General features: G+C 40.3%; 1 protein-coding gene and 1 long non-coding RNA gene across 4 annotated transcripts in view; one reads left to right on the plus strand and one right to left on the minus strand.

Moving 5' to 3' along the window:
- LOC144696200 (guanine nucleotide-binding protein G(q) subunit alpha-like) overlaps positions 1–23,598 on the minus strand; it is a 303,998-nt gene that overhangs the window by 256,330 nt on the left and 24,070 nt on the right. For 2 of the 3 annotated variants that reach the window (XM_078567529.1, XM_078567528.1), the window contains exon 1: positions 6,790–6,925. The exons of the other annotated variant lie outside the window; for it this stretch is intronic. In XM_078567529.1, coding sequence (XP_078423655.1) covers positions 6,790–6,925 — 136 coding nt within the window. Of the gene's footprint in view, positions 1–6,789; positions 6,926–23,598 lie in introns of those variants that run through there. 3 annotated transcript variants of the gene reach the window in all.
- Positions 6,802–7,615, plus strand: LOC144696246 (uncharacterized). The gene is made up of 2 exons (XR_013580144.1): positions 6,802–6,936; positions 7,404–7,615. It is a non-coding gene; the product is annotated as an uncharacterized LOC144696246 (long non-coding RNA).

Below are 23,598 nucleotides of genomic sequence, written 5' to 3' on the forward strand. Positions count from 1 at the left end.
AAGATGGAAATGTGACAGACAGAACAGGGGGAAAAATACTATTTCAGGATATACTGAAACTTGGAAAATAAACATCTTAGTTTGGGTCAGTTAGCAGCTCTCGTTTTGTGGGAACGAGATCACCACATTAAAACAGTCTTCTGTGGAGTATGGGATGCATTACCCTAAGGCAAGGACATCGTCAAGGAAAATGATGAAATTTTTGAAAGTAATATCTCACCTAGGTCCCTTGTTTATGGGGAATAGGAAGAGTTTGTAAGGATAATATGACCAAGATAATAAAATGATGGAAAGAGTTCAAGAATTCAATATAGCATGACTAACAGGATGATTAGAAGCCTGTCCACCATGGACAAGGCACAAGTCAGGAGTGTGCTGGAATATTCTCCACTTGCCTGGAAGTGTACAGCTTGAACAACACTCTAGCAGCTCGACACCATCTAAGACAAAGCAACCTGCATGACCGGCACCCCATCCACCACCTTAAAACATTAACTCCTTCCACCACGGGCGCACAGTGGCAGCAGTGTGTACCATATACAAGGTGCACTACTGCAACTCACCAAGGGTCCTTTGACAACATCTTCCAATTTTGTGACTGCTACCCCTAGAAGGGCAAGGGCAGAAGACACATGGGACCATCACCACCTGCAAGTTCCCTTCCAAGTCAATCACCATCCAGATTTGGAACTATTATCACTGTTCCTTCACTGCCATTGGGTCAACATCCTGGAACTCCGTAACAGCACTGTGGGTGTACACCACATGGACTGCAGCATGTGGACTGCAGTCCAAGAACGTGGCTCATGACCACCTTTTCAGGACAATTAGGAATGGGCAATAAATACTATGTATGGAATATAGTGATCAAAGGTAAAATGAGTACATGGAAGTGAGATTCTAGTATGCTGCACTCACACTGGAATCATGAGGTATGGTGTTTCAATAAAGACCCATCACTGCATTGTTATAACTGCATGACTCTACGCCCCAGTGTTAAGTAACAAGATGAATTAGAACTGAAAAGCAGTCCAACAGCCTCCAAGTCAGAAAGTTATGAATTCTATTCCAGGACTAAAGTACATAAACTAGGCAAACACTCAGTGCAGATCCTTGTATTCAAATCCCTCCATAACCTTGCGTCTCCTGAGCTCCATAACCTCCTCCAGCTCTACAACTTTCAGAGTTAACTGCACCTCTAATTCTGGCCTCTTGAGAAACTCCAATCTTAATTACTGTCCCATTTGCTGCTATTGCCTCAAGTTTTGGAATTTCCTCCAGAAACCTCTCCGCCTCTCTACCTTTCTTTCCTCCTTTAAGATGCTTCTTCAAACTTATGTCTTTGAACAAATTTTTGGTCACCTTTCCTAATGTCTTAAGTGACTCAGTGTTGAGTTCCGTTTGATAACATTCCTATGAAGCACATGGGGTGGTTTACCATACTAAAGATGCTATATAATTGCAAATTATTGTTGTTGTTGGAATGCCGCATTGTCAGAAGTCCCATCTTTCAGATGAGGCCCAGTCTGTCTGTTGCAGCAATTCATGTGAACGTAAAAGAAAAAAATCCATGAAACTATTAGGTGTAGAGAATTTGTCCCCTGTCCTGGACAAGATTACATCTTCATCCAACACCATCAAAAACTCTGTGCTTCATTTCATTTGCTGTTTGGGAGACTTTGTTGTGTAAATTGGCTGCTGCATTTATCCATATAACAGTGACTGCACATCAAAAATAATTGAACAAACGTAGAGCATCTCATCATTTCTCTCAAGATATTCCAAAATACTTCACAAGTTCTTTTCTTCAGTAATTTACTGCATAAAAAAAATGTAGTTGTACAATACCTGCCACATGATCCTACACGCCTTCAGGTTGTATACAAGGATATCACAAACACTTACTTCAATACCAAAGTATGCTCAATATGCTCACCTCAATATGATAAAACTATTCATAACACACCTCTGAAGTTAAATGTCATTTGGTACTAAACTATGCAAAGCAGCAAGGTCCTACTCCATGTCTAATGATCTCGACTAGCACAATAGTATGGAAACCACAACAAAAATAAAAATACCTGGAAAAACTCAGCAGGTCTGGCAGCATCTGCAGAGAGGAACACAGTTAATGTTACTAGTCATACGGACTCAAAACGTTAACTGTGTTCCTCTCCGCAGATGCTGCCAGACCTGCTGAGTTTTTCCAGGTATTTTTATTTTTGATTTCCAGCATCTGCAGTTTTTTGCTTTTATCTTAGTATGGAAACCACAATCACTTTCAGTGCAGCCAAAAGGGAAAACAAATTACTGATAAATTAATGTCATCACTGGATCAGACTCACTGATGTGCTATTGTCAAACACTTTTTAAGCTAACACAAGAAGAATGCAGCCCATGAAGACAAACCACCACTTTTACAGATAGGCTAACTGTGACTAAAAAGACTGTTCACTAAATATATATTTATTACGCATGTATTTTAATATATTAGAAAAACCCCCAATTAATTTTAAAGCTACAGGATACAGACTTGTGTTTTTTGACATCAGAACATCTTGCCCCAGACAAATTTAGCTTCTCAATACATTGATAACATTTATGATATATATTTGTAGAACACAGCACAATTTCAATTATTCTGTTGCAGAAGCCAGGATTAATGTCCCAAAGTCTGCTCTGCCCTTATAACTAAAAATCAGTTCAGCTAAAATACTTCCCTAAAACAGCAAGCCTTAAAAGCAGTACTAGTATGGTAAATAACTGAATGTGACAGGCTTACAGTAAACATAGTGACAGTTTCAGGTAGGAAGACAATTAGTACATCTAGCCCAGCTATCCACAATATTCCCTGGTTCATTTCTAATAACCCGAGTCCTATTTGTTGACAAGACTTGTTTAATTCGTCTTGAACCCCTAACGTTGTTGGTGTACCTACACCAGATGGATTGCAACGATTCAAGAGGGCAGCTTAGCACCACCTTCTCGAGGGGAATTAGGGATGAGCAACAAATGTTGGCCTTGCTAACAACACTCACATTCCATGAAAGAATTAAAAAAATAGGGTACTTTGTTCCATCACTCATGCTGGCAATCCACTTCACATTCTTATGATCTATTATAGTGAAAAAAATTGCTTCTGTATTTCTATTTTACTTTGTTTCCCTTAATTTATAAACATGACCATGTGTGCCTATATTCTATACATGGAAAAAAAGTCTACTTGAATCCAAATTGTCCATACCCTTCATAGCTTCAAAGCATATTATATTCCCTCTCATTATTTTGTTTACACAGCCTAAAGACCTAGGGTAATCAACATTACCTCAGGTGCCATTCCTTTAAGTTATTGGATCAACAGGTGGCACCCCTCCTCTGTCAAGAACAAACTGCATGCTGTAATACAGATGTAGTCTCACCAGGATCAAATACAGTTTTAAAATGTCCTCCCTGGATTTTGATGACAGGTGTAGCACTTTTGATGGAATCAGAATGTTTCAGGTTTAAGTCCCATTGCAGATACTTGTGCACATAATCCAGCCAGTTTCAGATAGCAGCCAGTCTGATCTCTCAGGTAGACGTAAAAGAAGAGGAGTTCATCTCAATGTCCTGGCCAATATTTATCCTTCAACTAATCACACTAAAACAGGTTATTTGATCATTGTCGCATTGCTGTTTGTGGGTTGTTGCTGCGTGCAGCTTGGCTTTCATATTCCCTAAAACAGTTCACTTCAAATGTATTTAATTAGCTGTCAAGTGGTTTGGAACAAACAGTTCATAAAGGCCACTATATAAATGCAAGTGTTTTCTTTATATCCTATATGTTATACTATTTGCTATGTATCCAACATTCTGCTTGCTTTTTGACAGCCTGGGATTGTGGTGCTGATGGTTTTAGGACCTGTCCACTAAAATTCCAAGACATCCTTCCTGCTCTGGTAACTTATGATAGTTGTATCCAACTACAAAAGGACTGAAACTATAATTCAGAGATATATATATTGACCAACTGTACTGCAAAATTATAAAAACTGGGATTGGGTTCTAAACAGAGTTACCTTTTGAGACAGGGAGCCCCACACTGGTGTTCAAATCATTTTTTTTTAAACATTCAGTTTGAGATTATGTTTTATGTTTATTCAAGAACAAGAAGCCACTCATACATAACAGCAACACTTCAAAAGTGTTGTGTATGCTTTTAATAGTTTCATTATTTTAAAAGTCTAAAATTATATTTTTCGCATGGTCAAAGTATGTTCTAATGACACATAATAAAAACAAATCTCCACTTGCAGTTATCTGGTCAACACTGATGGAGAGATAGTTGTAACGCATTTCCAGACGTAACTAATTGTATTTGTATCAGTCAAGGACCTGCTACGAGGGTTAAACAGTGGTGATAACATCTATACTCATCATAAATAATACAGCAGTGTTAATATAAATTATGTTCAGCAATGCCCACACACCAACTTCAAGATCTGTCAGTCAGTACCTCAGAACAAATACCAGTTCGCACTGACAAGAACATTAATGCAGCCAGAAGTGCAACCCAGACGCCTGACATAGTCATTGTGGATGCCGCATTGGAATCTTTAATTGCATCATCTGCATTCCTCTACTTTCACCTTATAACCCAATGCTGCTGCAACAAATGGTTATTCTAGCTTCAAATGCTATTTTAAGTTCTACTGTGGTGTTATGATGTCATCCATTCTGATACAAATCAGATCAAAGAAAAATCAGATGGTTCAGCCTTCTAAAAATCAATTTGAAAGCACAGTAAAATGCTTTTGCAGCCAGCTATAGATCAATATCTCACATAGAAACAAGATTTGATGTATCACGGCAAAATAACAACTCATGTAGCATGTACAGATACTTCTCCCATACATTTTTACCTATTATTCTTAATCAACATGTTGGGGATGAGAGGCTATGACCACATGGTCAGTTCCATCTTGATACACAAAGTCATGGGTTAATAATTATTTCACCAAACAGAATGGATAAATTAAAATCAAGCAATATTTATGCTGATTTGATTTCACAGGCGGTAACCATAAGCTTGAATATGTATGGTGGAGGAGTTTGACTGAGCAGCCACATTGGGAATGCCTCAGTGCATGAATATACTTCATTGTTCTGCCAAACAGATAATAGAAATCTAATTTGACCTGGATCCATGTCACTGCTTACAGGAGCTAACAAATGATGTCCTGTGGATGCAATGGTACAGCCATGGATATTCCTGTTCTTTGCTGCACACAGATGAATTCTAGTCATATGGTGATTAATAAAACTTCCAGTTCAAACACAAGAATACAAATACCACTGAATATAACTCAAGTCAAAAACAGTGCATATTTTCACCGCCCGAAACAAAATACATTTCTGAAAGTGTGATTCTCTCTTTTTTTATCATTAAGGATATGCTTCCACACTTAAGATGAGACTGTCATATCATTCCTATGGTGTCCCTCTTATTCCTAGTTTGGAAATCTTTCCCTCTGACAAAATTTGGCTTTTGGGTAATAGGATCGCTGTCTCTGGCTGATGTGATCAAGCAATCGATTTAATCATGTAATCTGAGGCACAATAATATCTCCTGTTATATAATTGGCATTTATCTTAAAGCACTTTGTACAGTTAACTTGAAAGCATTTCTCTGCTTCTGGCCTTTTAACTGCTAAAAGGCTTGTTCCAGCTACACTCTGTTGATCCTGTGTGAATTTCTGGACTGTAAATTGTTGTTTTTAAATTTTGAGAAACATTGAAAAGTTTAGGAAACCACACATTATAAAATGCTGTTGTGCGATCAAGATTTTGAAAGAAAGATTGTCAAAAGTATTTTTTAACCAATTCTTGGATGGGGCATTACTATAGAAATTTACTCAATCTCCCCAGCTGAAACAAACATTAAAAAAATGCTAAATTAGATGACTTGCTAAGGTAATTTAAATTAGTCCATCTACAGTAACTGTTCAATCCTTGTTTTACCACTTGTATCATCTTCAGTTAAATACAGTATGATCAGCCACACATCCAAAAATGTCACCTACAGTATTAAAACAGAACTAACGTATTGAGAACACACCATATACGTTTTCCTGCATAAGCAATGCTTCAACACAAATTTCACAATATAAATGCACAAGTTACATACTGTAAGTATATCAGCATTTCCTTCATATTTAGCAATGCACAAACTGTACAGATAAAAAATGAAGGGTTTAATAATCTACAAGATTCCAATAACATGAGCATTGTGTAAAACTCCATCTACACTCCAGACTACAGAAATTGACCAAACATGTTCACAATATACACTCAGATAAAATGGCTTCATTTAAAGAATTCTGGTTATCACTTCCAGCTATCACTGCAAACAGGCCGGCTATTTTGTTTTCCCGCAAGATATTCTGAAGAATAACCTTAACTCCCTCCCATTCTGGGGTTACGCATCTAGTACTAAAAACAATGTCGGCAAAAATTCATTGTCGCTACAAACAACTCTTACCACATGAAAAGTAAATAAACACGCACAAATGTCAGGTTAACAACCCCCACACCCCACTGCACATATCCGACGGACTTGGGGGGGGGGGGGGGCGGAAAGCGGGACATAACACAGTCTGTTACATTCCCGTGTTGGGAGGGTGCGGGGGGGGGGGGGTGATGTTTGAAAATGTAAACTATTTCCATTGTTTTTTATATATATATACGTGAAGTTATTTTACCTTCCTCACCCCACCCCTCCCCCATGTCCTCCTCACATACAAGACTCACCGAGCAGCAGTAGTTTGAGCTCTCGTCGCGCATCCCGCTTGTCTCTCCGGAGCTGCCTCTCGATCTCCGCGTTGATCCTTTTGGCTTCTTTCGCCTCTTCGCTCAGGCAGCACGCCATGATGGAGTCGAGAGTCATGTAGCCGACTGGTGTGTGTGTGTGTTTGTCTGTGTATCTGTGTTGTGTTTGGAGGTGGGGGGGGGGGGGGGGGTGTCTTCTCTCAGTATTCCACAATCTTCCTAAACATGGAGAATTCACTGGGAGTTTTAAAGGGCGGGGGTTGGGTTGAGCCGGCGGCGCGCGCGGGGGGGGGGGGGGGGGGGTGATTCGAGAAAGACAATTAAAAATGTTTAAAAAAAAAACTAGCCCAAGCTGAGAGAAGGGCTGACGCTGATTATTTTGCAATCCAAAGCTTGGGGAGGGGAGGGTCTCTGATCTCTCTCGCTGATGTTCTCCTCACGCTCGCTGTAAAGGGATGCAACTATATCCTGCGGCAACCTCCCCCCCCCCCCTTTTTCACTCTTGTTTTTCGCGTACAAATATAGAGATATATATAAAATCGCCCGGTTGTGGATCCAGTATCGCTGACACTTTCTCCCGTCACGTTCTCTGCGAGTTTCTGAAGCAAGCGGCTGAGAGCAGAGGCGAAGAGAGAGAGAGAGAGAGGAGTCTTGTCGCTGCTGCTTTCCGCTAGATCCACGGGCGTGGTAAACTGGAGCGAATATGGCGGATATTACCTCCCTCCCTCTGACTGGAGAGACTGGGAATGCAGCTGCTAAATCACAATCGCTGCACACACCTTGGGAACACATTGAGGGAGGGGGTGTGGGGGGAAATACATAGTAAAATGGAAACCAAAGCAATTAGAATGCTGTACAAAGCCACCTCTTTTTCTTTCCATGTGGGCGTTTTTAAACAATTTTCCATTTTCATATTTATTACATTTATATAATGCATACATTTTTTTTTCACAGCTCCTCCGTCCCTGGTTTTATTATAGACCATGGTGGCTCTCGATTCACAACGTCATTTTATGCATAGAGAGAGAGAGAGGGTGGATTTTATGACCAGAAACAACATGCAGAGTTTTAAATGAATTCTGCACGGAGATGGATGGAAAACCGTAACTGAAAGAGGAAACCCGGCCAGGACGTGTTTCCTCCCCCCACCCCACCCCCTCTCTCCCCTTTGTCGAGGTGTATCAACAGGACATCATTTGATGTTACAGTAGTCGGAAGTCGGTCAAAATAGTCCGAACTATGTTGAGATGTTCATCTCGGACATGGACGATTTCAAACGACCTTTTCCGTATTCCAGTGACTATGACATCCACAGAGCAACAAGAGGGCATTCCTGATAGGAATTCAAATCCAAACCGAAACACAAAACTCCACTCAAAACATGACAAGATATTATTGAATTAATCCGTGCATTTTTATGTTGGAAAATCCCATGTTGCCATTAACTCATTAAGACCACAATAGTATTTTATCAACAGGAGTCAATAACACAAAAAGCATGTTTATATTAAAGCAATGGATACTGTTGCTGTGTTTCTTTCGCCATCTTTATATCGGGGGGGGGGGAGAGGCCACAATGCTTAAAGGCTTTCGTAACGGTAACCTCTTCCATTAGCGTTGTGATTAAGTTAACAGAACTCAGTTCTTTACAATCGGGAAGGGGGCTGTCTTTTTTTAAATGCACAACTTGTGGTGTTTATGCAGCAGTGCACGACCCGGCCAGCCCCGGGGGGGTGGGTGGTGCGGGCATGGTACTTCATACTTGTCATGCAAGATGTCAGGTACCAATTATATAACTATCTTGTTTCAATCTAAACAATTTGGCATTATCCTGTTTTACGTCAGTTTTAGTGCTAGCGATGGTTCACAGAATGGTCTCGTGAAATAGACACTTTTCAGTGCTCAATACGAGTTATTACAGTGTGTTCTATACTAATGACATGCCCTACTTGTTGCTGTTATGTATAGGTATTGTAAAGAATTAATCTCATTTGTGTGTTGTACAGCAAGTTTTATCTTTACATTTTAATGATCTTTCAAAGTCAGATTATCTTTTAACGTTTTCACGTAAATTTAATATGAAGAACTGATTGACAAATGCTTTCTACTTTTATGGGTTTTTTGATCGTGGTTTACTTGAGCTGAAAAACATGACACTTCGTTCCACAGATTTAAACAACTCAGATTATGCAATTGCACAACGTTATTAGCAAACAGGTTTCTTTAATACTGACAATAATCTATCCATAATTCACCAGCAACACCGCTAAACACGCACAGCTATTGTAACTATGTGTAAATATGTCCATATATGCAGCCATATAATTATATAAAGTGATAAAATTCAACAATGTTGACTACAGCTAAGGGCTAATGTGATAAACCAATGATCTCTTAAATAAATGTGCATTATTTAGAGAAACTACATAAAATCAGCTAAGGAATTGTGTAGCAGTGTGGGTTAGCAGATTTCTGAGATACTGGTGTGAATCTATTTTAAATAATAGTTTAGTTTAGATAAAGATGATTTTTAAAGTTATTTCTCTGAATCCATAATGAGCGTAATTAGGGTTCAACCGGTTAGAAGTAAGGGCAGCGAACCCTTATGCTGAATCTAGCTCCAGGTCCTCTCAGTGGTATCATTTTCAGTTCTGAGTCAAAAAGCTGAGGGTTCAAGAACTTGACCACATAATCCAGGCTGATGGAGTATTGAGGGAGTGCAGAATTGTTAGAAGTATGCTTGCTTGGTGGAATGTTAAACTCAGGCCCCACTTGCCTGTTAGGTGGATATAAAAAGATCCTACTATAGTTTATCAAAGAGTGGGTTCTCCCAGTATCCTGGCTAACTGCCAACAAAACTGTTTTTTCCCCACATGTATCAGACATTTGAAATGTTGGGGGTTTGAGGGTGAATGCTCTGGATATGTTATTGACCAGACAGAGAGCATCATCATCATCTCTGCCCATTTCGCATCTACTATTGGACTCTGCTATGTTCAATGATGTATATGATAGTAGACCTGCAGCAATAATGCAATTATTAAACCCCTTAGCAGTAGTTGTCTCCTTTTGATGTGCAAAGAGGAAACAGACTTTTGCATATTAGAGCACTGAAGTCACTGGCATTCTGGACATTAACAAGACATGATGAGGGGCTCCTGGTTTTGCACATGCTCTATGGTGGACTGAACTATTTAAATTATATGCATGAAGAAATTACAAGTGTTTGTAATGGACTCCTCCGCTTTATCTATCATCTGCTTGCAATAATCTTTCATTATTTTAAAAATAGATGCCATGAAACTCAGGTCAGTTGAGTAGGTATCTGAGCATGCCTTCCAATAGTATCCACGTCCTGTCCTACTACCATCAGCTCCTAGCCAGTCATGCACTATATATTACGCACTGCACTCCCTTCACCTTCACTCTCCAAACATCCTGAAATTAATATATCCGAACTGTGCTTTGCAGGGTGGAGAATGGGACAGTGAGTGTCAAGTTCCTGGCCCTGACTGTGCTGCATGTGGTAACACAAAAAAAAAACCCAAAGTGTTTCCTAGATGCAAAACCAGAAAAAAAAATTAACACAAAGCCAAAGAAGGAGAAACAGTGATAAAAAGTGAGGTCAAAGAGTGACTTTTTAAGAAATGTCTTCAAGGAGGAGAGAGAAGAGGGATTTATGAGAGAATTTGAGAGCATAGGCCCTAGCTGACTGAAGATACAGCTGCCAATGGTGGGATGAAGGGATGGGGGGATCCAAAAGAAGCCAGAGGTGGAGGGACGGAGCTTTGGGGAAGAAAGTTATACAGCTACACAAGGTTACAAAGTTAAGGAAGCAAGAGACCATAATGGAGCAATATGACTACAAGGTTGAGCATTTTGATTTGGATGAAGAGGGAACCAAGAGCTGATGTAGATCACCAAGAAAAGAAGTAACATTTTTTGTGTAATAGGATATGGGCAGTAGTGTTTTGGGTCAGCTGAAGTTTATGGAGGGTGATGAATGGAAGGCTGGCCAGCAGAGCATTGGAACAGGCAAGTCTAGAGTTGGAAAAGGCATGGATGGGAATTTTCACAACAGTTGGGTTGTCATAGGGGCAGAGATGGATGGTTATAGAGATAGAAATATTTTTGAAGTAGTGGATGTGGATTTGGAAGCTCAGTTTGAGGTCAAGAAATTTGCTGACATTCAAAAAGTTTGATTCAGTTTGAGACAATGGTCTGGAAGAGTATTTAAATTGATGGCAAGGGTACAGAGGGTGCTATATAAACGCAAGTCTTTCTTTCTTTCAAATATACTATGACCACGTGAGCCTGCACGTGGCTATGACCTGTGAATACTGAATAGAACTGATTTTAGGATATTGGGTTCACCAAATAGGGTGGTCACTCTGTTCCCACATGTGCTTTTTCCCTTCAGTTCTCACTTTTCCATCTCCACTTCCTGGAACGTGCATCAGGATTGTGCTCAGGATTTTGAAATTGTGCAAAAAATAATCTTAAACCCCCACTTTTAATAATAATACAAAATAGCAACTATTTTGTTTTGGCTTTCATTTGTTACCTTTCTAATTTTAAGACACAGTTTGATGGTGAGAGTAGGAACTAATTACAGGGGCCCAGTAAAATAAGAACATATGCACAGACAGAACAAACTAATGAGAAGTGGATGAATGACAGTAAGAAGAGGAAGACAAAGAAGAACAATATTTGTTGATTTCTCACATACAAAAACAATTTAGTTTTGATATACAGGGCACATAAAAATGGCAGATGGGAATCTATGTACATGACTATTCCTTTGTTAAGTTTAATGGCCAGGTCTATTCTGTATGAAATATAGAGGAACTTAAAGTGTATTTTTCACTTGTGTCAGCATGCAGATAGATTAAGTTACAAAAAAGGGCAATAACATTTTCAGTTTTATATATCAGGCACAAAATACAAGTATTAAGAGGTATTGATACATTTGAACAAAGCAATTATTACGCCACTGTTAGAGAATTCTGAAATTTTCAATGTCCTTTATAGAAAGGACATTAAAACTACAGAGAATATTTTTTAAAAATCAGATGATATTAGGGATGAAAAACTATAATTGAGGGAGAGACAAGAGGCAATGGAACTTTTCTAGTGGAGTAGAAAACGCTGAGGGGGTTTAATATAAGTTTTTTTCCAATTATACAGGGTTTTGAGTGACTGCATTGAGAAAGATATTTCTCTGGTTGAAGAGCGAATGAGTGAGGAGAGAGATTAGGAGAAATTTCTTTACATAATTTGCTTGAGTGTGGAAGAAGTAAACCATTTCATTTTTTTAAACAGGACAGCAGAAAAACATATGAAGCAGAAAACAATATTGGGCTTTAAGGAGAGAATACAACAGTGAGATGAAGATAGCTGGTGCCACGTTCCCGGAAATTTGAGAAGCTTGGTCCAAACTCTTACCTTTAAGTATTTTTAATCTTTTCACCCAACTTTTTGTTTTTCTTTTCTGTTTCGATTTTCTTTTTTTTCTTTTTTATTTACTTCCTATGGTTTTGTATTTCTCTTTTTACTCTTGCAAATAGCAAGTACAACCTGAATATCAATGGGGAAGAATGTTTCACTTCATACTTTGTTTCTGCAGTTTCATTGTCAACCAAGGTTATTATGCCCAAACCATAAAAATTAGTTATGCTGAAGACCTGCCAGCTGCTAGATGTGAGGTAGTTAATTGAAAGCAAGCTACATGCCTGTTCCATCATCGTATTAAAAAATGATTTAATTCTCCGTTCAGCTGCATGTTTGAGATGGGAAAACAGTGATGTTCTGGTATTTGAAAGTGAAGCTGTCTGATGATAATAGTGAATTGTAATTTTGCGTGCTAACCATGTGAGAGAGCATCCGATCTAAGGTGACAATTTGAAAACGTGTAAAATCACCAGAAATATCAATCAACATAACATTGCATGTTTCCAACTGAATCTATGGCTGGAAAAATTCTCCAGACTACTTCCACTCTACTGATAGTACTTTCAGCAAAGTAATGCTGATGGAGCAGCAGCAGTTCTGAGAAATTTCCTGGCACATGTATATTAGCATGTCTGCTGAATTAATTCCAACTCTCTTGATTATTTGTTTACTATTCACCCTGGACTTGCAATTCTTTTACTCGTAGTGTGCTTCAAATGCTTACTGTTACTTTGTTCATCAAAATAACATCTATGATAAATACTCAGATTAAAAGCCCAAGTGCTGTTTTGCAAAGTATTTTCCTGCTAAGCTGTTCCAGTACAGCTACAACATTGGCGAGGTGTCAGCTGTGGCTCAGTTCATAGCACCCTTGCCTTTGAGTCAGAAGGTTGTGAGTTCATGTCCCACTCCCGGAAACCAAGAACTGTGAATGTACTCGAAAGAGTTACATGCGATCTGTTGATAACTCGAAAGAGTTACAACATTGGCATCTGCCCAACAATGTGGAAAATTGCCCAGGCATGTCCTGTCCACAAACTGCAGGACAAATCCAATTCATTCAATTATCATCCCATCTGTCTACTCCCAATCATCAGCAACACAATAGAAGGACTCGTCAATGATGCTCCCAAATAGCACTTACTCACCAATAACCTGCTCACTGATGCTCAGTTTGGGTTCAAGGCACCCCAAACAAAGAATATATAGGAACCCTTCTCCAACATGGTGACTTTATGTGTCAGCTGGATTGTAAACTTCTCGATAGCACAATTTTAAGGCCTCTCCTGAGTAGAAGGCCTGCCTGGGCATGTACATCATTAAGTATATAGATAATTATGAAATTAATAGAACACCCATTATTGGTGTATGAGCACATAATAGCAACTACAAGCCACTAATCAAGGAGTGTTTAATACTGAACCATCCTCGAGTGCCCAGAAGGAAAGAAACAGCAAAATTTGGGAAATGACTGGTCCAAACTGGAGTTCTATTTTAAGGTATACAAGACCAGTTTGGACCAGTCGTTTTCCCAGATTTTGAGGATGCAGCACACATCCCTGTGGCTCTGCACCAGTTATCATTGAACCACTTGAAATTGACATATTTATCCTGATTCTCTGTTTCCTGTTAGCCAATCCTCTACCCCTGTTAATATATTACCCCTACCACCATGAGCCCTTATCTTGCATATTAACCTTTGATGTGGCACCTTATTGAATGCCTTTTGGAAATCCGAATACACTATATCTACTGGTGCCCCTTTATCCATCCCACTTGTTACATCATCAAAGAACTCAAATATGTTTGCCAAAACTTTAGGGAGGCAATGACATAGTGGTATTGTCGCTGGACTAGTAATCCAGAGACCCAGGGTAATGCGCGGAGGTCCGGGTTTGAATCCTGCCATGGCAAATGGTGGAATTTAAGTTCAATTTAAGAAATCTGGAATTAAAGGTCGAGTGATGACCATGAAACCATTGCTGATTGTTGTAAAAACCCAACTGGTTCACTAATGTCCTTTGGGGAAGAAAATCTGCTGCCCTTACCTGGTCTGGCCTACATGTGACTCCAGATCCATAGCAATGTGGTTGACTCTTAAATGCCCTCTGAACAAGGGCAATTTGGGATGGGCAATAAATGCTGGCCGAGCCAGCAACACCCACATCCCATGAATGAATATTAAAAAAAAACACATAAAAACATGCTGACACTACCTGATTATATTATGATTTTCTAAATGCCCTGCTACTACTTCCTTAATAATGGACCCTAGCATTTTCCTAATGACAGTTGTCAAGCTAAAAGCAAAATACTGCGGATGCTGGAAATCTGAAACAAAAACAAAATGCTGGAAAAACTCAGCAGGTCTAGCAGCATCTGTGGAGAGAGAAACAGAATTAATGTTTCGAGTCTATATGACCCTTCTTCAGAGCTAACTGAGCTGATACTTTCTTGCCTTCTGTCTCCATCCTTTCTTGAATGCATGTGTCACATTACCGGTTTTCCAATGCACTGGGATCTTTCCAGAATATAGGGAATTTTGGAAGATTACAACCAATGCATCCACTATCTCTGCAGCCACTTTTTTTTAAGACAATAGGATGCAGGCCATCAGGACCAGGGGTTTTCTCAACCTTTAGACCCATTAGTTTTCCTAATACTTTTTCTCTATTGATCATGATTGTTTTAACTTGCTCCCTCCTTTGTGCCTCTCGATTTGCCACTATTCTTGGGGTGCTTTTTATGGCCTTCTACTGTGAAGGCAGATACAAAATACCTGTTAAAAGTTCTTGTCATTTCATTATTTCCCATTATTAATTCCCCAGTCTCTTCATTTAAGTGACCAATGCTTCTTTAGCTATTTTTTTCTTTTTATATACTTGTAGAAGCTTTTACCGTCTGTTTTAATATTTGTTGCTAGTTTACTTTCACACAATAATTTCTCCCACTTTACTACTTTTTAAAAAATCATCCTTTGCTAGTTTCTAAAATTTTCCTAATCTTCCGGCCTACCACTAAACTCCACAGCATTGTAGGCATTTTTTTTCAATTTGATACCATCCTTAACTTCCTTAGTTAGCCACAGATGATGCATCCTTCTCAGAGTCTTTCTTTCTCATGAAATATGAAATATCTCCTTAAATGTCTGCCACTGTTCACTACTGTCCCACCTTTTAACCTATTTTAGCAATTCTGTCTTTATACCCTTGTATTTGCCTTTATTCAAGTTTAAGACATTAGTTTCAGACCAACATTTCTTATCCTCAAACTTAATATGAAATTCTATCACGTTATGATCACGCTTACCTAGACAATCTTTGCTATGAGGTCTCCTGAGCCAAGATCATTTCTTACTGCTGTACTGATCTCATCCTCTACTAACAGAGCCACCGCACCTCCTTTTCTTTTCTTCCTGTCCTCCTGAAACGTCAAATACCCTTTGATATTCAGCTCCTAGCCTTGGTTACCTTGCAACCACATCTCTCCAAAGGGTAACACATCATACTCATTTATTTCTATTTTTGCTATCAATTCATCCATCTTGTTATGAATGATGTGTGCACTCGTATAAAGAGCTTTTAATTCTGTCTTTTTATCATTTTCCCTACTTTGACTTTATTTGCTGGTGCACTCAAGTTTGTATGCTCTGTCCCTTCCCATTACACTCTGATCGTTATTACCAGTATTGCTACACTGCATTATTTCTTCATCCTTTCTCTTTAACTTTCACAAATCACCCCTCACACAAACCTTCCCCTTACTAGTTCAAAGCCCTCTCAGCCGCCCTAGTTATCTGATTCACCAGGACACTGGTCCCAGCATAGTTCAGGTGAAAGCCATCCCAAAAGGTACAGCTCCCGTTTCCCCAGCACTGGTGCCAGTGCCTCATGAATTGAAACCAATTTCTTCCACACCAATCTTTGAACCACACATTCAACTCTCTGATCTTATTTACTGAACTGTTTTGTCACTTCTTAATTAAGAATATGCACACACACGCACACAGCTATCTGCTTCTGAACCCCCAACTTCCTGTGTATAAACAGAAAGTTCCTTTATTCCTTATTCTACACCAGAGGGCAATACATCCGGGACTTAGTACACACTACTGTCAGGTGTTTTACATAATACTTCTTAACCAAATTATCCTTATACCAAAAATCATAAATGTTAAACACAAACATCACCTCTCCTCCCCTTTTAGCCAGGAACAAATCGGTCAGGCGGTTTGTAGGTTCATTTTGGTCTATAGAGGAGTGTTAGCCTAGGTATCTCAGTTTGTTTGCTTAGACATGGAACATTCTGCTATTCCACTTGTTTCTGTTCAGGTTCAACAATTGTAGCTGCAGGTGCTACAGGTTTGTCAGTTGAATCAAGTCGGGTTTCACCAACTGGAGCAGATGGTTCCCAGAAATCTTCCACTGTGACTGGAGATCCCTGGAAATTTTATTCCTTGGATTTGGCTTCTCTAATCTGGTCAGTGTCTCTCTTCCAGATTCCACAGGAAGACTCAACATCATAGGTCAGTGTCCTCAATGTTTGATAATTCTTCCCAGGAGCCACTTTGGTGTACGACAGTAATTTCAGACCCAGTCAGACTGATCCAGATTAAACTCACAAGCGGGCTTACTTGTGTCATGTGACATTTTCTGATCAAGTTGCCCTGAACCAATCGTTCCTTTCAAATCTGGACATAAACAAATCCATTCTGGTATGCAGTCAACTTCCAAACGTCAGCTCAGCAGGAGATACGCCTGTTGTTGAATGTGGAGTGTTGTGATACATCATCAAAAAGTTCTTCAGCTTCAACTTCCAGTCTGTTTGCGTCCTCATCTTCAATATGGCCATTTTGAATGTCTGGACAAAGCGCTCCACTTCACCATTCAAGGATGGGTGATAAGGCGAAATGAAAATCTGCTTGATCACATTGTTTTTCAGGAGTGTTTAAAATTCACACGATGTATACTGTTTGCCATTGTCAGACACAATCTTCTCAGGCAATCCAAAAGTAGTGAAAACATTCCGGAGAGCATCAATACTCCTTGCTGAAGTAGTCAACTTCATGGGAATAACATGAGGCCACTTTGTGTGGGCACCCACCATAATCAGGAATATCTGTCTGAGAAGTGGTCTGGCAAAGTCCACATGAAGTCTCTGCCATGGGTAGTCAGGCTAAGCCCACGGATGTAATGGGGCAGGTGCAGGAGAAGACTTCATTTCTTGCCATGGAAGGCAATCACTGACCAAGCCTCGATGTCTTTATCCAGGTGTGGCCACCATACATGTAGACAAGCAAATGCTTTCCTTCTGACGATTCCCATGTGACTGAGGTGAAGTTCTTGTAACACTCGTGTTTGGAATTTTGGAGGAATAACAACTCTGATTCCCCATAACAACCAACCATCTTGCACAGTCAGCTCAAATCTATGCATGTAGTAAAGTTTAAGACCAGTAGTCACTTTTTGAGGTACACACCAACCCTTCTGTGTGTACAGGTAAACTTTGAAGAGCACAGCATCCCTTTGCGTTTCAAGTCAAATTTGATCCACTTTAACAGGTAACATGTCTATCTGGTTCACATTGAAAGCAGTGACTTCACTTCGAGTTGTGGAGCTGTGGTGTAACTGAAGTATGGAAAATGTGTCCACATTTCCATGATTCTCAGTAGAGCAAAATATAATTTCATACTGGTAAGCAGATAAGATCAGTGCCCACCTTTGTAGGCGTGCAGCAGCAAGGGTCGGGGTTTGTGACTTCGGCCTAAGCAACCAGGTCAAAGGCTTGTGGTCTGCGGTTAACGTGAATTTATGCCCATACAAACATTAGTGGAACTTCTTAACTCCATAGATTAATCCAAGAATGTAATAATTATGGTTTTATTTAGTGTGTAATGTACCTTTAAGAATAATGCTTGTTAAGGAAGATCACATGATCTGTAGTAACCAAAAGGAGAGTAGCACGGGCTACCTCAGCAGTCAGTGTAGAGATAGAGTTGGAGTTGAAAGCACACATGTAGTTGCTGCTGACTGTGTTGTAAATAAACTTAATGGGCAGGATTTTCCCCTCAGCGATTTGGGGGCGAGGCCCGCTCGCCGAGGGGAAAATGATGTGGGATGACGTTGGGAGGAATCCCTGATATCATCCCGGTCCCTTTAAATTTTTAGGAAGGCGGGTGGACAGCGAAATCAGCTGTCTGCCCGTTGACCTATCAATGGCCAATTGAGGCCATTGACAGGCTCATTAAGATAATTAATCACTTGCCCGTCCAAGCTTAAGGCTGGCGGGCTTCTGATTATTCATGAAACTTCATCCACTGGCGGGATGAAGTTTCATGTCCGTTTTTTAAACATTTAATAAATTTTATGTGTTTATTATTAACATGTCCCATTTCGTGTGACATTGTCATATGAGCGGGACATGTTAATAATTTCAATATTTATCTATTTTTAGACTTTACTTACCTGTCACAAATCTCCCTGAGACAGGACTTTGCCTCAGGGAGCAGTCCGCTCTTTCGCGCACATGCGCGAAAGAGCACACTTTGACAGATGGGGAAATCCCTCCCCCACCCGCACAGGAAGCACATAGTGCTTCCTGTCGGGCAGGCCGCTGGGCAGGCATTAATTGGCCCGCCCACTCAAAATGGTGGTGGGCCCCGTTTCGGTGGCAGGGGTTGGCTGTACTCCCGCCACCGAGCCGGTGGGGCCTGCATGCCAGAGGGCAAAATTCTGCCCAACGTTTCCACCCAAGAAGTGTCTACAGATCAACTTTATCACTAATAGGACAACTCGGCCACCTTGCAACAAACTGCCGATAAGAAAGGATTGGACAGAAGAAATTAAGTTAGAAACATATCAGCACTGTACCTCGCCCAGTGATTGTAAGTAGCAAGCTCCGTTAGAATTGAAGTGATCCCCTCTCAAAATGCCACAATTTGGGAGAATTGATCCTTTGGAACCAGCCACAGACAATTGGTCTCATTACATGGAACACCTCACGTTCTTTTTTCAAGCGAACAAGATTACGGTGGAAGAGAAGAGGTGAGCAAGTGAGGTGAACTCTTGAGTACTTGTGGGAGTAAATCCTACAGTTTGAATCAAAGTTTTATGGCACCCAGCACCCCAGATTCGAAGAATTTCGATGAATTGGTGGACCTTGTGAAGGGTCACTTTCAACACAAGCCCTCAGTCACGATGCATAGGTTCAGGTTTAATTTGTGAAATAGAGCCCTGGGTGAGACAATTGCATGCTAGGTGGCAAATCTGAAGCAGCTAACGGAACGTTGAGAGTTCAGTATGACTCTGAATGACATGCTCAGAGATCATTCAGTGTGTGGTGTGAAAGAGGACTCTATTCAGAAAAGATTATTGTCCGAAGTGTATCTGGATTTCAACAAAATTCCAAGAAGCAGGAAACAGCCCCATTAGCCCAAGAATAAAGAAAAATATCATAGCAGCAAAATCGAAGAATAATTTAAATAGAGGTGGAAACAAGCAGCCTTTTAGCGATTGGCAGTTTAAAAAAAATCGAATGCTACTATTGTCACAGAAATGAACACATGAGGAGGCAGATTCAAGCAGGCTTGTAAACAAAAGAAGAAGCCCAATGAAATCTACAATGTAGAAGAGCCTGAAACAACAAATTCTGACATTTACTCATTGTTTAATCTGAAAGTTGGAAAGACAGAACCAATATTTGTCCAGTGAAAGTAATGGCAAACCTCTTAAAATGGAAGTAGACATGGGAGCTTCCACTACATTAATTGGGGAACATACTTTCAGATATTTGAATTATGGTGAGCATCAATTAAGCTTAGAACAAATAGCTGCCAAACTAAAAAACACATATGGGTGAAGAAATTCAAGTAAAAGGCATAAGCAGAGTAACTGTCCTTACGGAAGCCAGTTGGCACAGCTACTTGTGACGATGGTAGCAGGTGAAGGGCCAAGCCTCCTGGGGCAAAATTGGTTAAAGGAGATTAAGTTAAAATGGTCTGAAATCTTTCAGTTGAGAGCAACTGGGCTACCAGAACTACTTAAAAAGTATGCCACCATCTTCCAGGAGAAACTGGGAAAAATCCGGAGCCTGCAGGCCAAGGTTTATGTGGATCCGGAAGCAACCCCATGCTCATGAAGGCGAGACCGGTGCCACATGCCCTGAGAGAAAAAGTCGACCTACAGGCTAGAACTGGGTGTTATACAAGCTATTCAGTTCTCAGAACGGGCAGCACCCATAGCCCCTGTCCTCAAACCCGACCAAAGCATCGAATCTGTGGGGACTACAAACTGACAGTTAACAAAGTAGCCAAACTGGACAGGTACCCCATTTCAAAAATCGAACACCTGTATGCTAAGCTGGCAGGAAGGACAACATACACAAAGCTTGACGTGTCATGCTTATCAACAACTAGAATTGGATAATGCCTCCCAGGAATTTGTCACAATTAATACCCACAATGAGTTGTACCAATTTACACAATTGCCCCGTGGCGTCTCCTCAGCTTGTGCCATCTTTCAGAGAAAGAATGGAAAGCTTACTGCAAGGTCTACCCTGGGCTGCAGTCTATTTAGATGATGTATTGGTGACAGGATTCACTGAAAAAGAGCATTTGGCAAACTTAGAAGCACTGAAATGTCTCTTGCAAGTTGGAGTGCGTCTAAAAAAAGAAAAGTACACGTTCCAAGTGAGGGAGGTCATCTATTTGGGTCACCGGGTAGATTCACAGGGCCTCCAGCCAGTTGAGGAGAAAGTGAGAGCCATAAGAGAGGCACCTACACCAAAGAACACCTCAGAACGTAAATCATTCAAAAAATTCAACTATTATGTGTGGTTCTTATCCAACAGTGCTGGCCCCCCCCTCATTCACTACACAAAAAGAACCAACGTTAGTCTTGGGAGGCGCCCCAGAAAGAAGCTTTCATAAAAGGTCAAACAATTGTTACATTTGTCCAACCTATTTGTGCATTACGACCAGACGAAGGAATTTGTGCTGACATGTGACACATCTCCCTAATGAGTGGGAGCAGTTCTATCTCATCGGATGGATGATGCATGGAATGGCCAATAGGTTATGTATCAAGGATGCTCACCACAGCGGAAAGGGGATACTCACAGATAGAAAAAGAAGGCCTGTCCATCATCTTTGGTGTCAAGGAATTTCACCAGAACGTACATGGCCGCCATTTTACTATCGTTTCATACCACAAATCATTGCTAGGATTGTTTAGTGAGGACAAAGCTATATCACCCATAGCCTCAGCAAGAATACAATGATGGGCCTTAATTATGGCAGCATACGAATACACTTTCGTACATAGGCCTGGCAATCAAATAACAAACATCTATGCCCTTAAGTGGTTTGCCTTTACAGGAAAATGATGAGCACATCCCAGCTCCACAGAAACTTGTTTTGCTGTTAAAGTTCTTAGATTCCTCGCCGGTACGTGCTCGACAGATCAGAGACTGGACAAGTTGGGACCCAGTCCCATCTCAAGTATGAGAACAAATCCTTCATGGTTAGTCTCAGGAAAATTTCAAGGAACTCAAGCAAGAGCTCACTTCTGCTAAAGTCCTGGCACATTTCAATGAAAAGTTACCTGTCAGCCAGGCTTGTGATGCTTCTGGATATGGTGTTGGAGCTGTTATCTCCTACACATTTCCTGATGGCAGTGAAAGGCCCATTTCATATGCCTTACACCTTTCGCCAAGGCAGAACAAAATTATGCCCAAATTGAGAAGGAAGCTCTTTGTTGTCGGGTGGCTGAGTTGTACTATTAGTGATAGAGTTGATCTGCAGACACTTCTTGGGTAGAAACATTAAGTTTATTTACAATATACTCAACAGCAACTACATGTGTGCTTTCAACTCCAACTCTATCTCTACACTGACTGCTGTGATAGCCCACACTACTCTTCTATTGGTTACTACAGATCATGTGATCTTCCTTAAGTGGTTTGAAGAACGTGGTTTGAAGAACCTTGGAGAAGCTTTGGCTTTCACAGCAAGTTTGTCTTCAATGTCTTTAATAACTTCAAGACCTTCTTTGAAGACATCAATATGTTTGTCTAACAAGGACTGCAAAATGGAGTTGCAATGCACTTTATTTTATTCCAGTCCAGCTGGATTTCTTTTAGCCAGTTCCTGCCCATGAGTGATGGACAATCCCCTTTCACAATGATAAGTGGCAACCTTGCTATTTGATCTCCATATTTAACTTGAACGGACATTTTTCCAAGTACATTCACAGGCTCACCAGTGTAGGTGCCAAGCTGCAGGAGGGTTTTCTCCAATGGGCATTTCCTGAAAATGTTCTCCTATGATTTCTCTAAAGCAATAGAAACTAATGCTCCAGTGTCAACCTCCATTTCAACAATTTTACCATCTAAGGCAATGCCAACCTTTAGTCCTTCATCTAGTTTCAGATCAGACTGAATGCAATACAATTGCTCTTCTGCATTGTCACTGTTAGTTTCACTTTCTGTCTTGTCTGGACTTGCATTACTTCTGTATTTTGTTTCCAAGTATGCGTCTTTTTAAACTGACTGTTTATTTTCAAGCAGACTTGACTGTGTGCTCCTTGTGATGCACTTTTCTTGGCGGTACTGCTTTACTGTGACCAGCCTTTGATCTACATGCACACTGTATGTGCCTTTTTCCCCCCCACAGTAGTGACAATCAGCAGTTTTCTACTTACAAGCTTCTGCATTATGCCCTATTCCATTATGATGGTAACATGTTTGGGAGCAAATATACCCTGACTTTACTATTTTAACTTAGACATTGTTAGAATGCGCTTTCAAAGCTCCTGCTTGTTTCTCTGCTATTTCTATGCTTTGCGCAATCTTGAACGTTTTCTTCAGTGTCAACTCTTGCTCCACTAACAAACTCGACTGAATTCTTTCATTTCTTAGTCCACAAACTAAGCGATCACACAATGCTTCTTCCAGGTAACCTTTAAAGTCACAGTGTTCCACTAAATTTCTCAACTCAGCCAGGAACTGGGAAACTGACTCACCCTCATGCTGTTCTCTTCGGTGAAACTTGAATCTCTCAGCAATAATTGCTGGTCTGGGATCGAAGTGCTTTTTCAAAACATCCACAAGCTCTTGAAAGCTTTTATTTGCTGGCTTGTCAGGAGCAATGAAATTTCTCAGTAAAGTGAAATTTTTCATTCTGATGACTGTAAGAAACACTGAGGCCTGTTTTTCCTCTTCAATCTCATTCGCAATGAAAAACTGTTCCATTTTCTCGACATGAACTACAAAGTCCATAGTAGCTGGATCAAAAGCCTCTAAAGCCCCTAATAATGATGATTTCATCCTCGTTGCCATTTGAAG

Source organism: Cetorhinus maximus, chromosome 2 (genome assembly GCF_964194155.1).
Source record: "Cetorhinus maximus chromosome 2, sCetMax3.hap1.1, whole genome shotgun sequence".
Taxonomy (NCBI): Eukaryota; Metazoa; Chordata; class Chondrichthyes; order Lamniformes; family Cetorhinidae; genus Cetorhinus; species Cetorhinus maximus.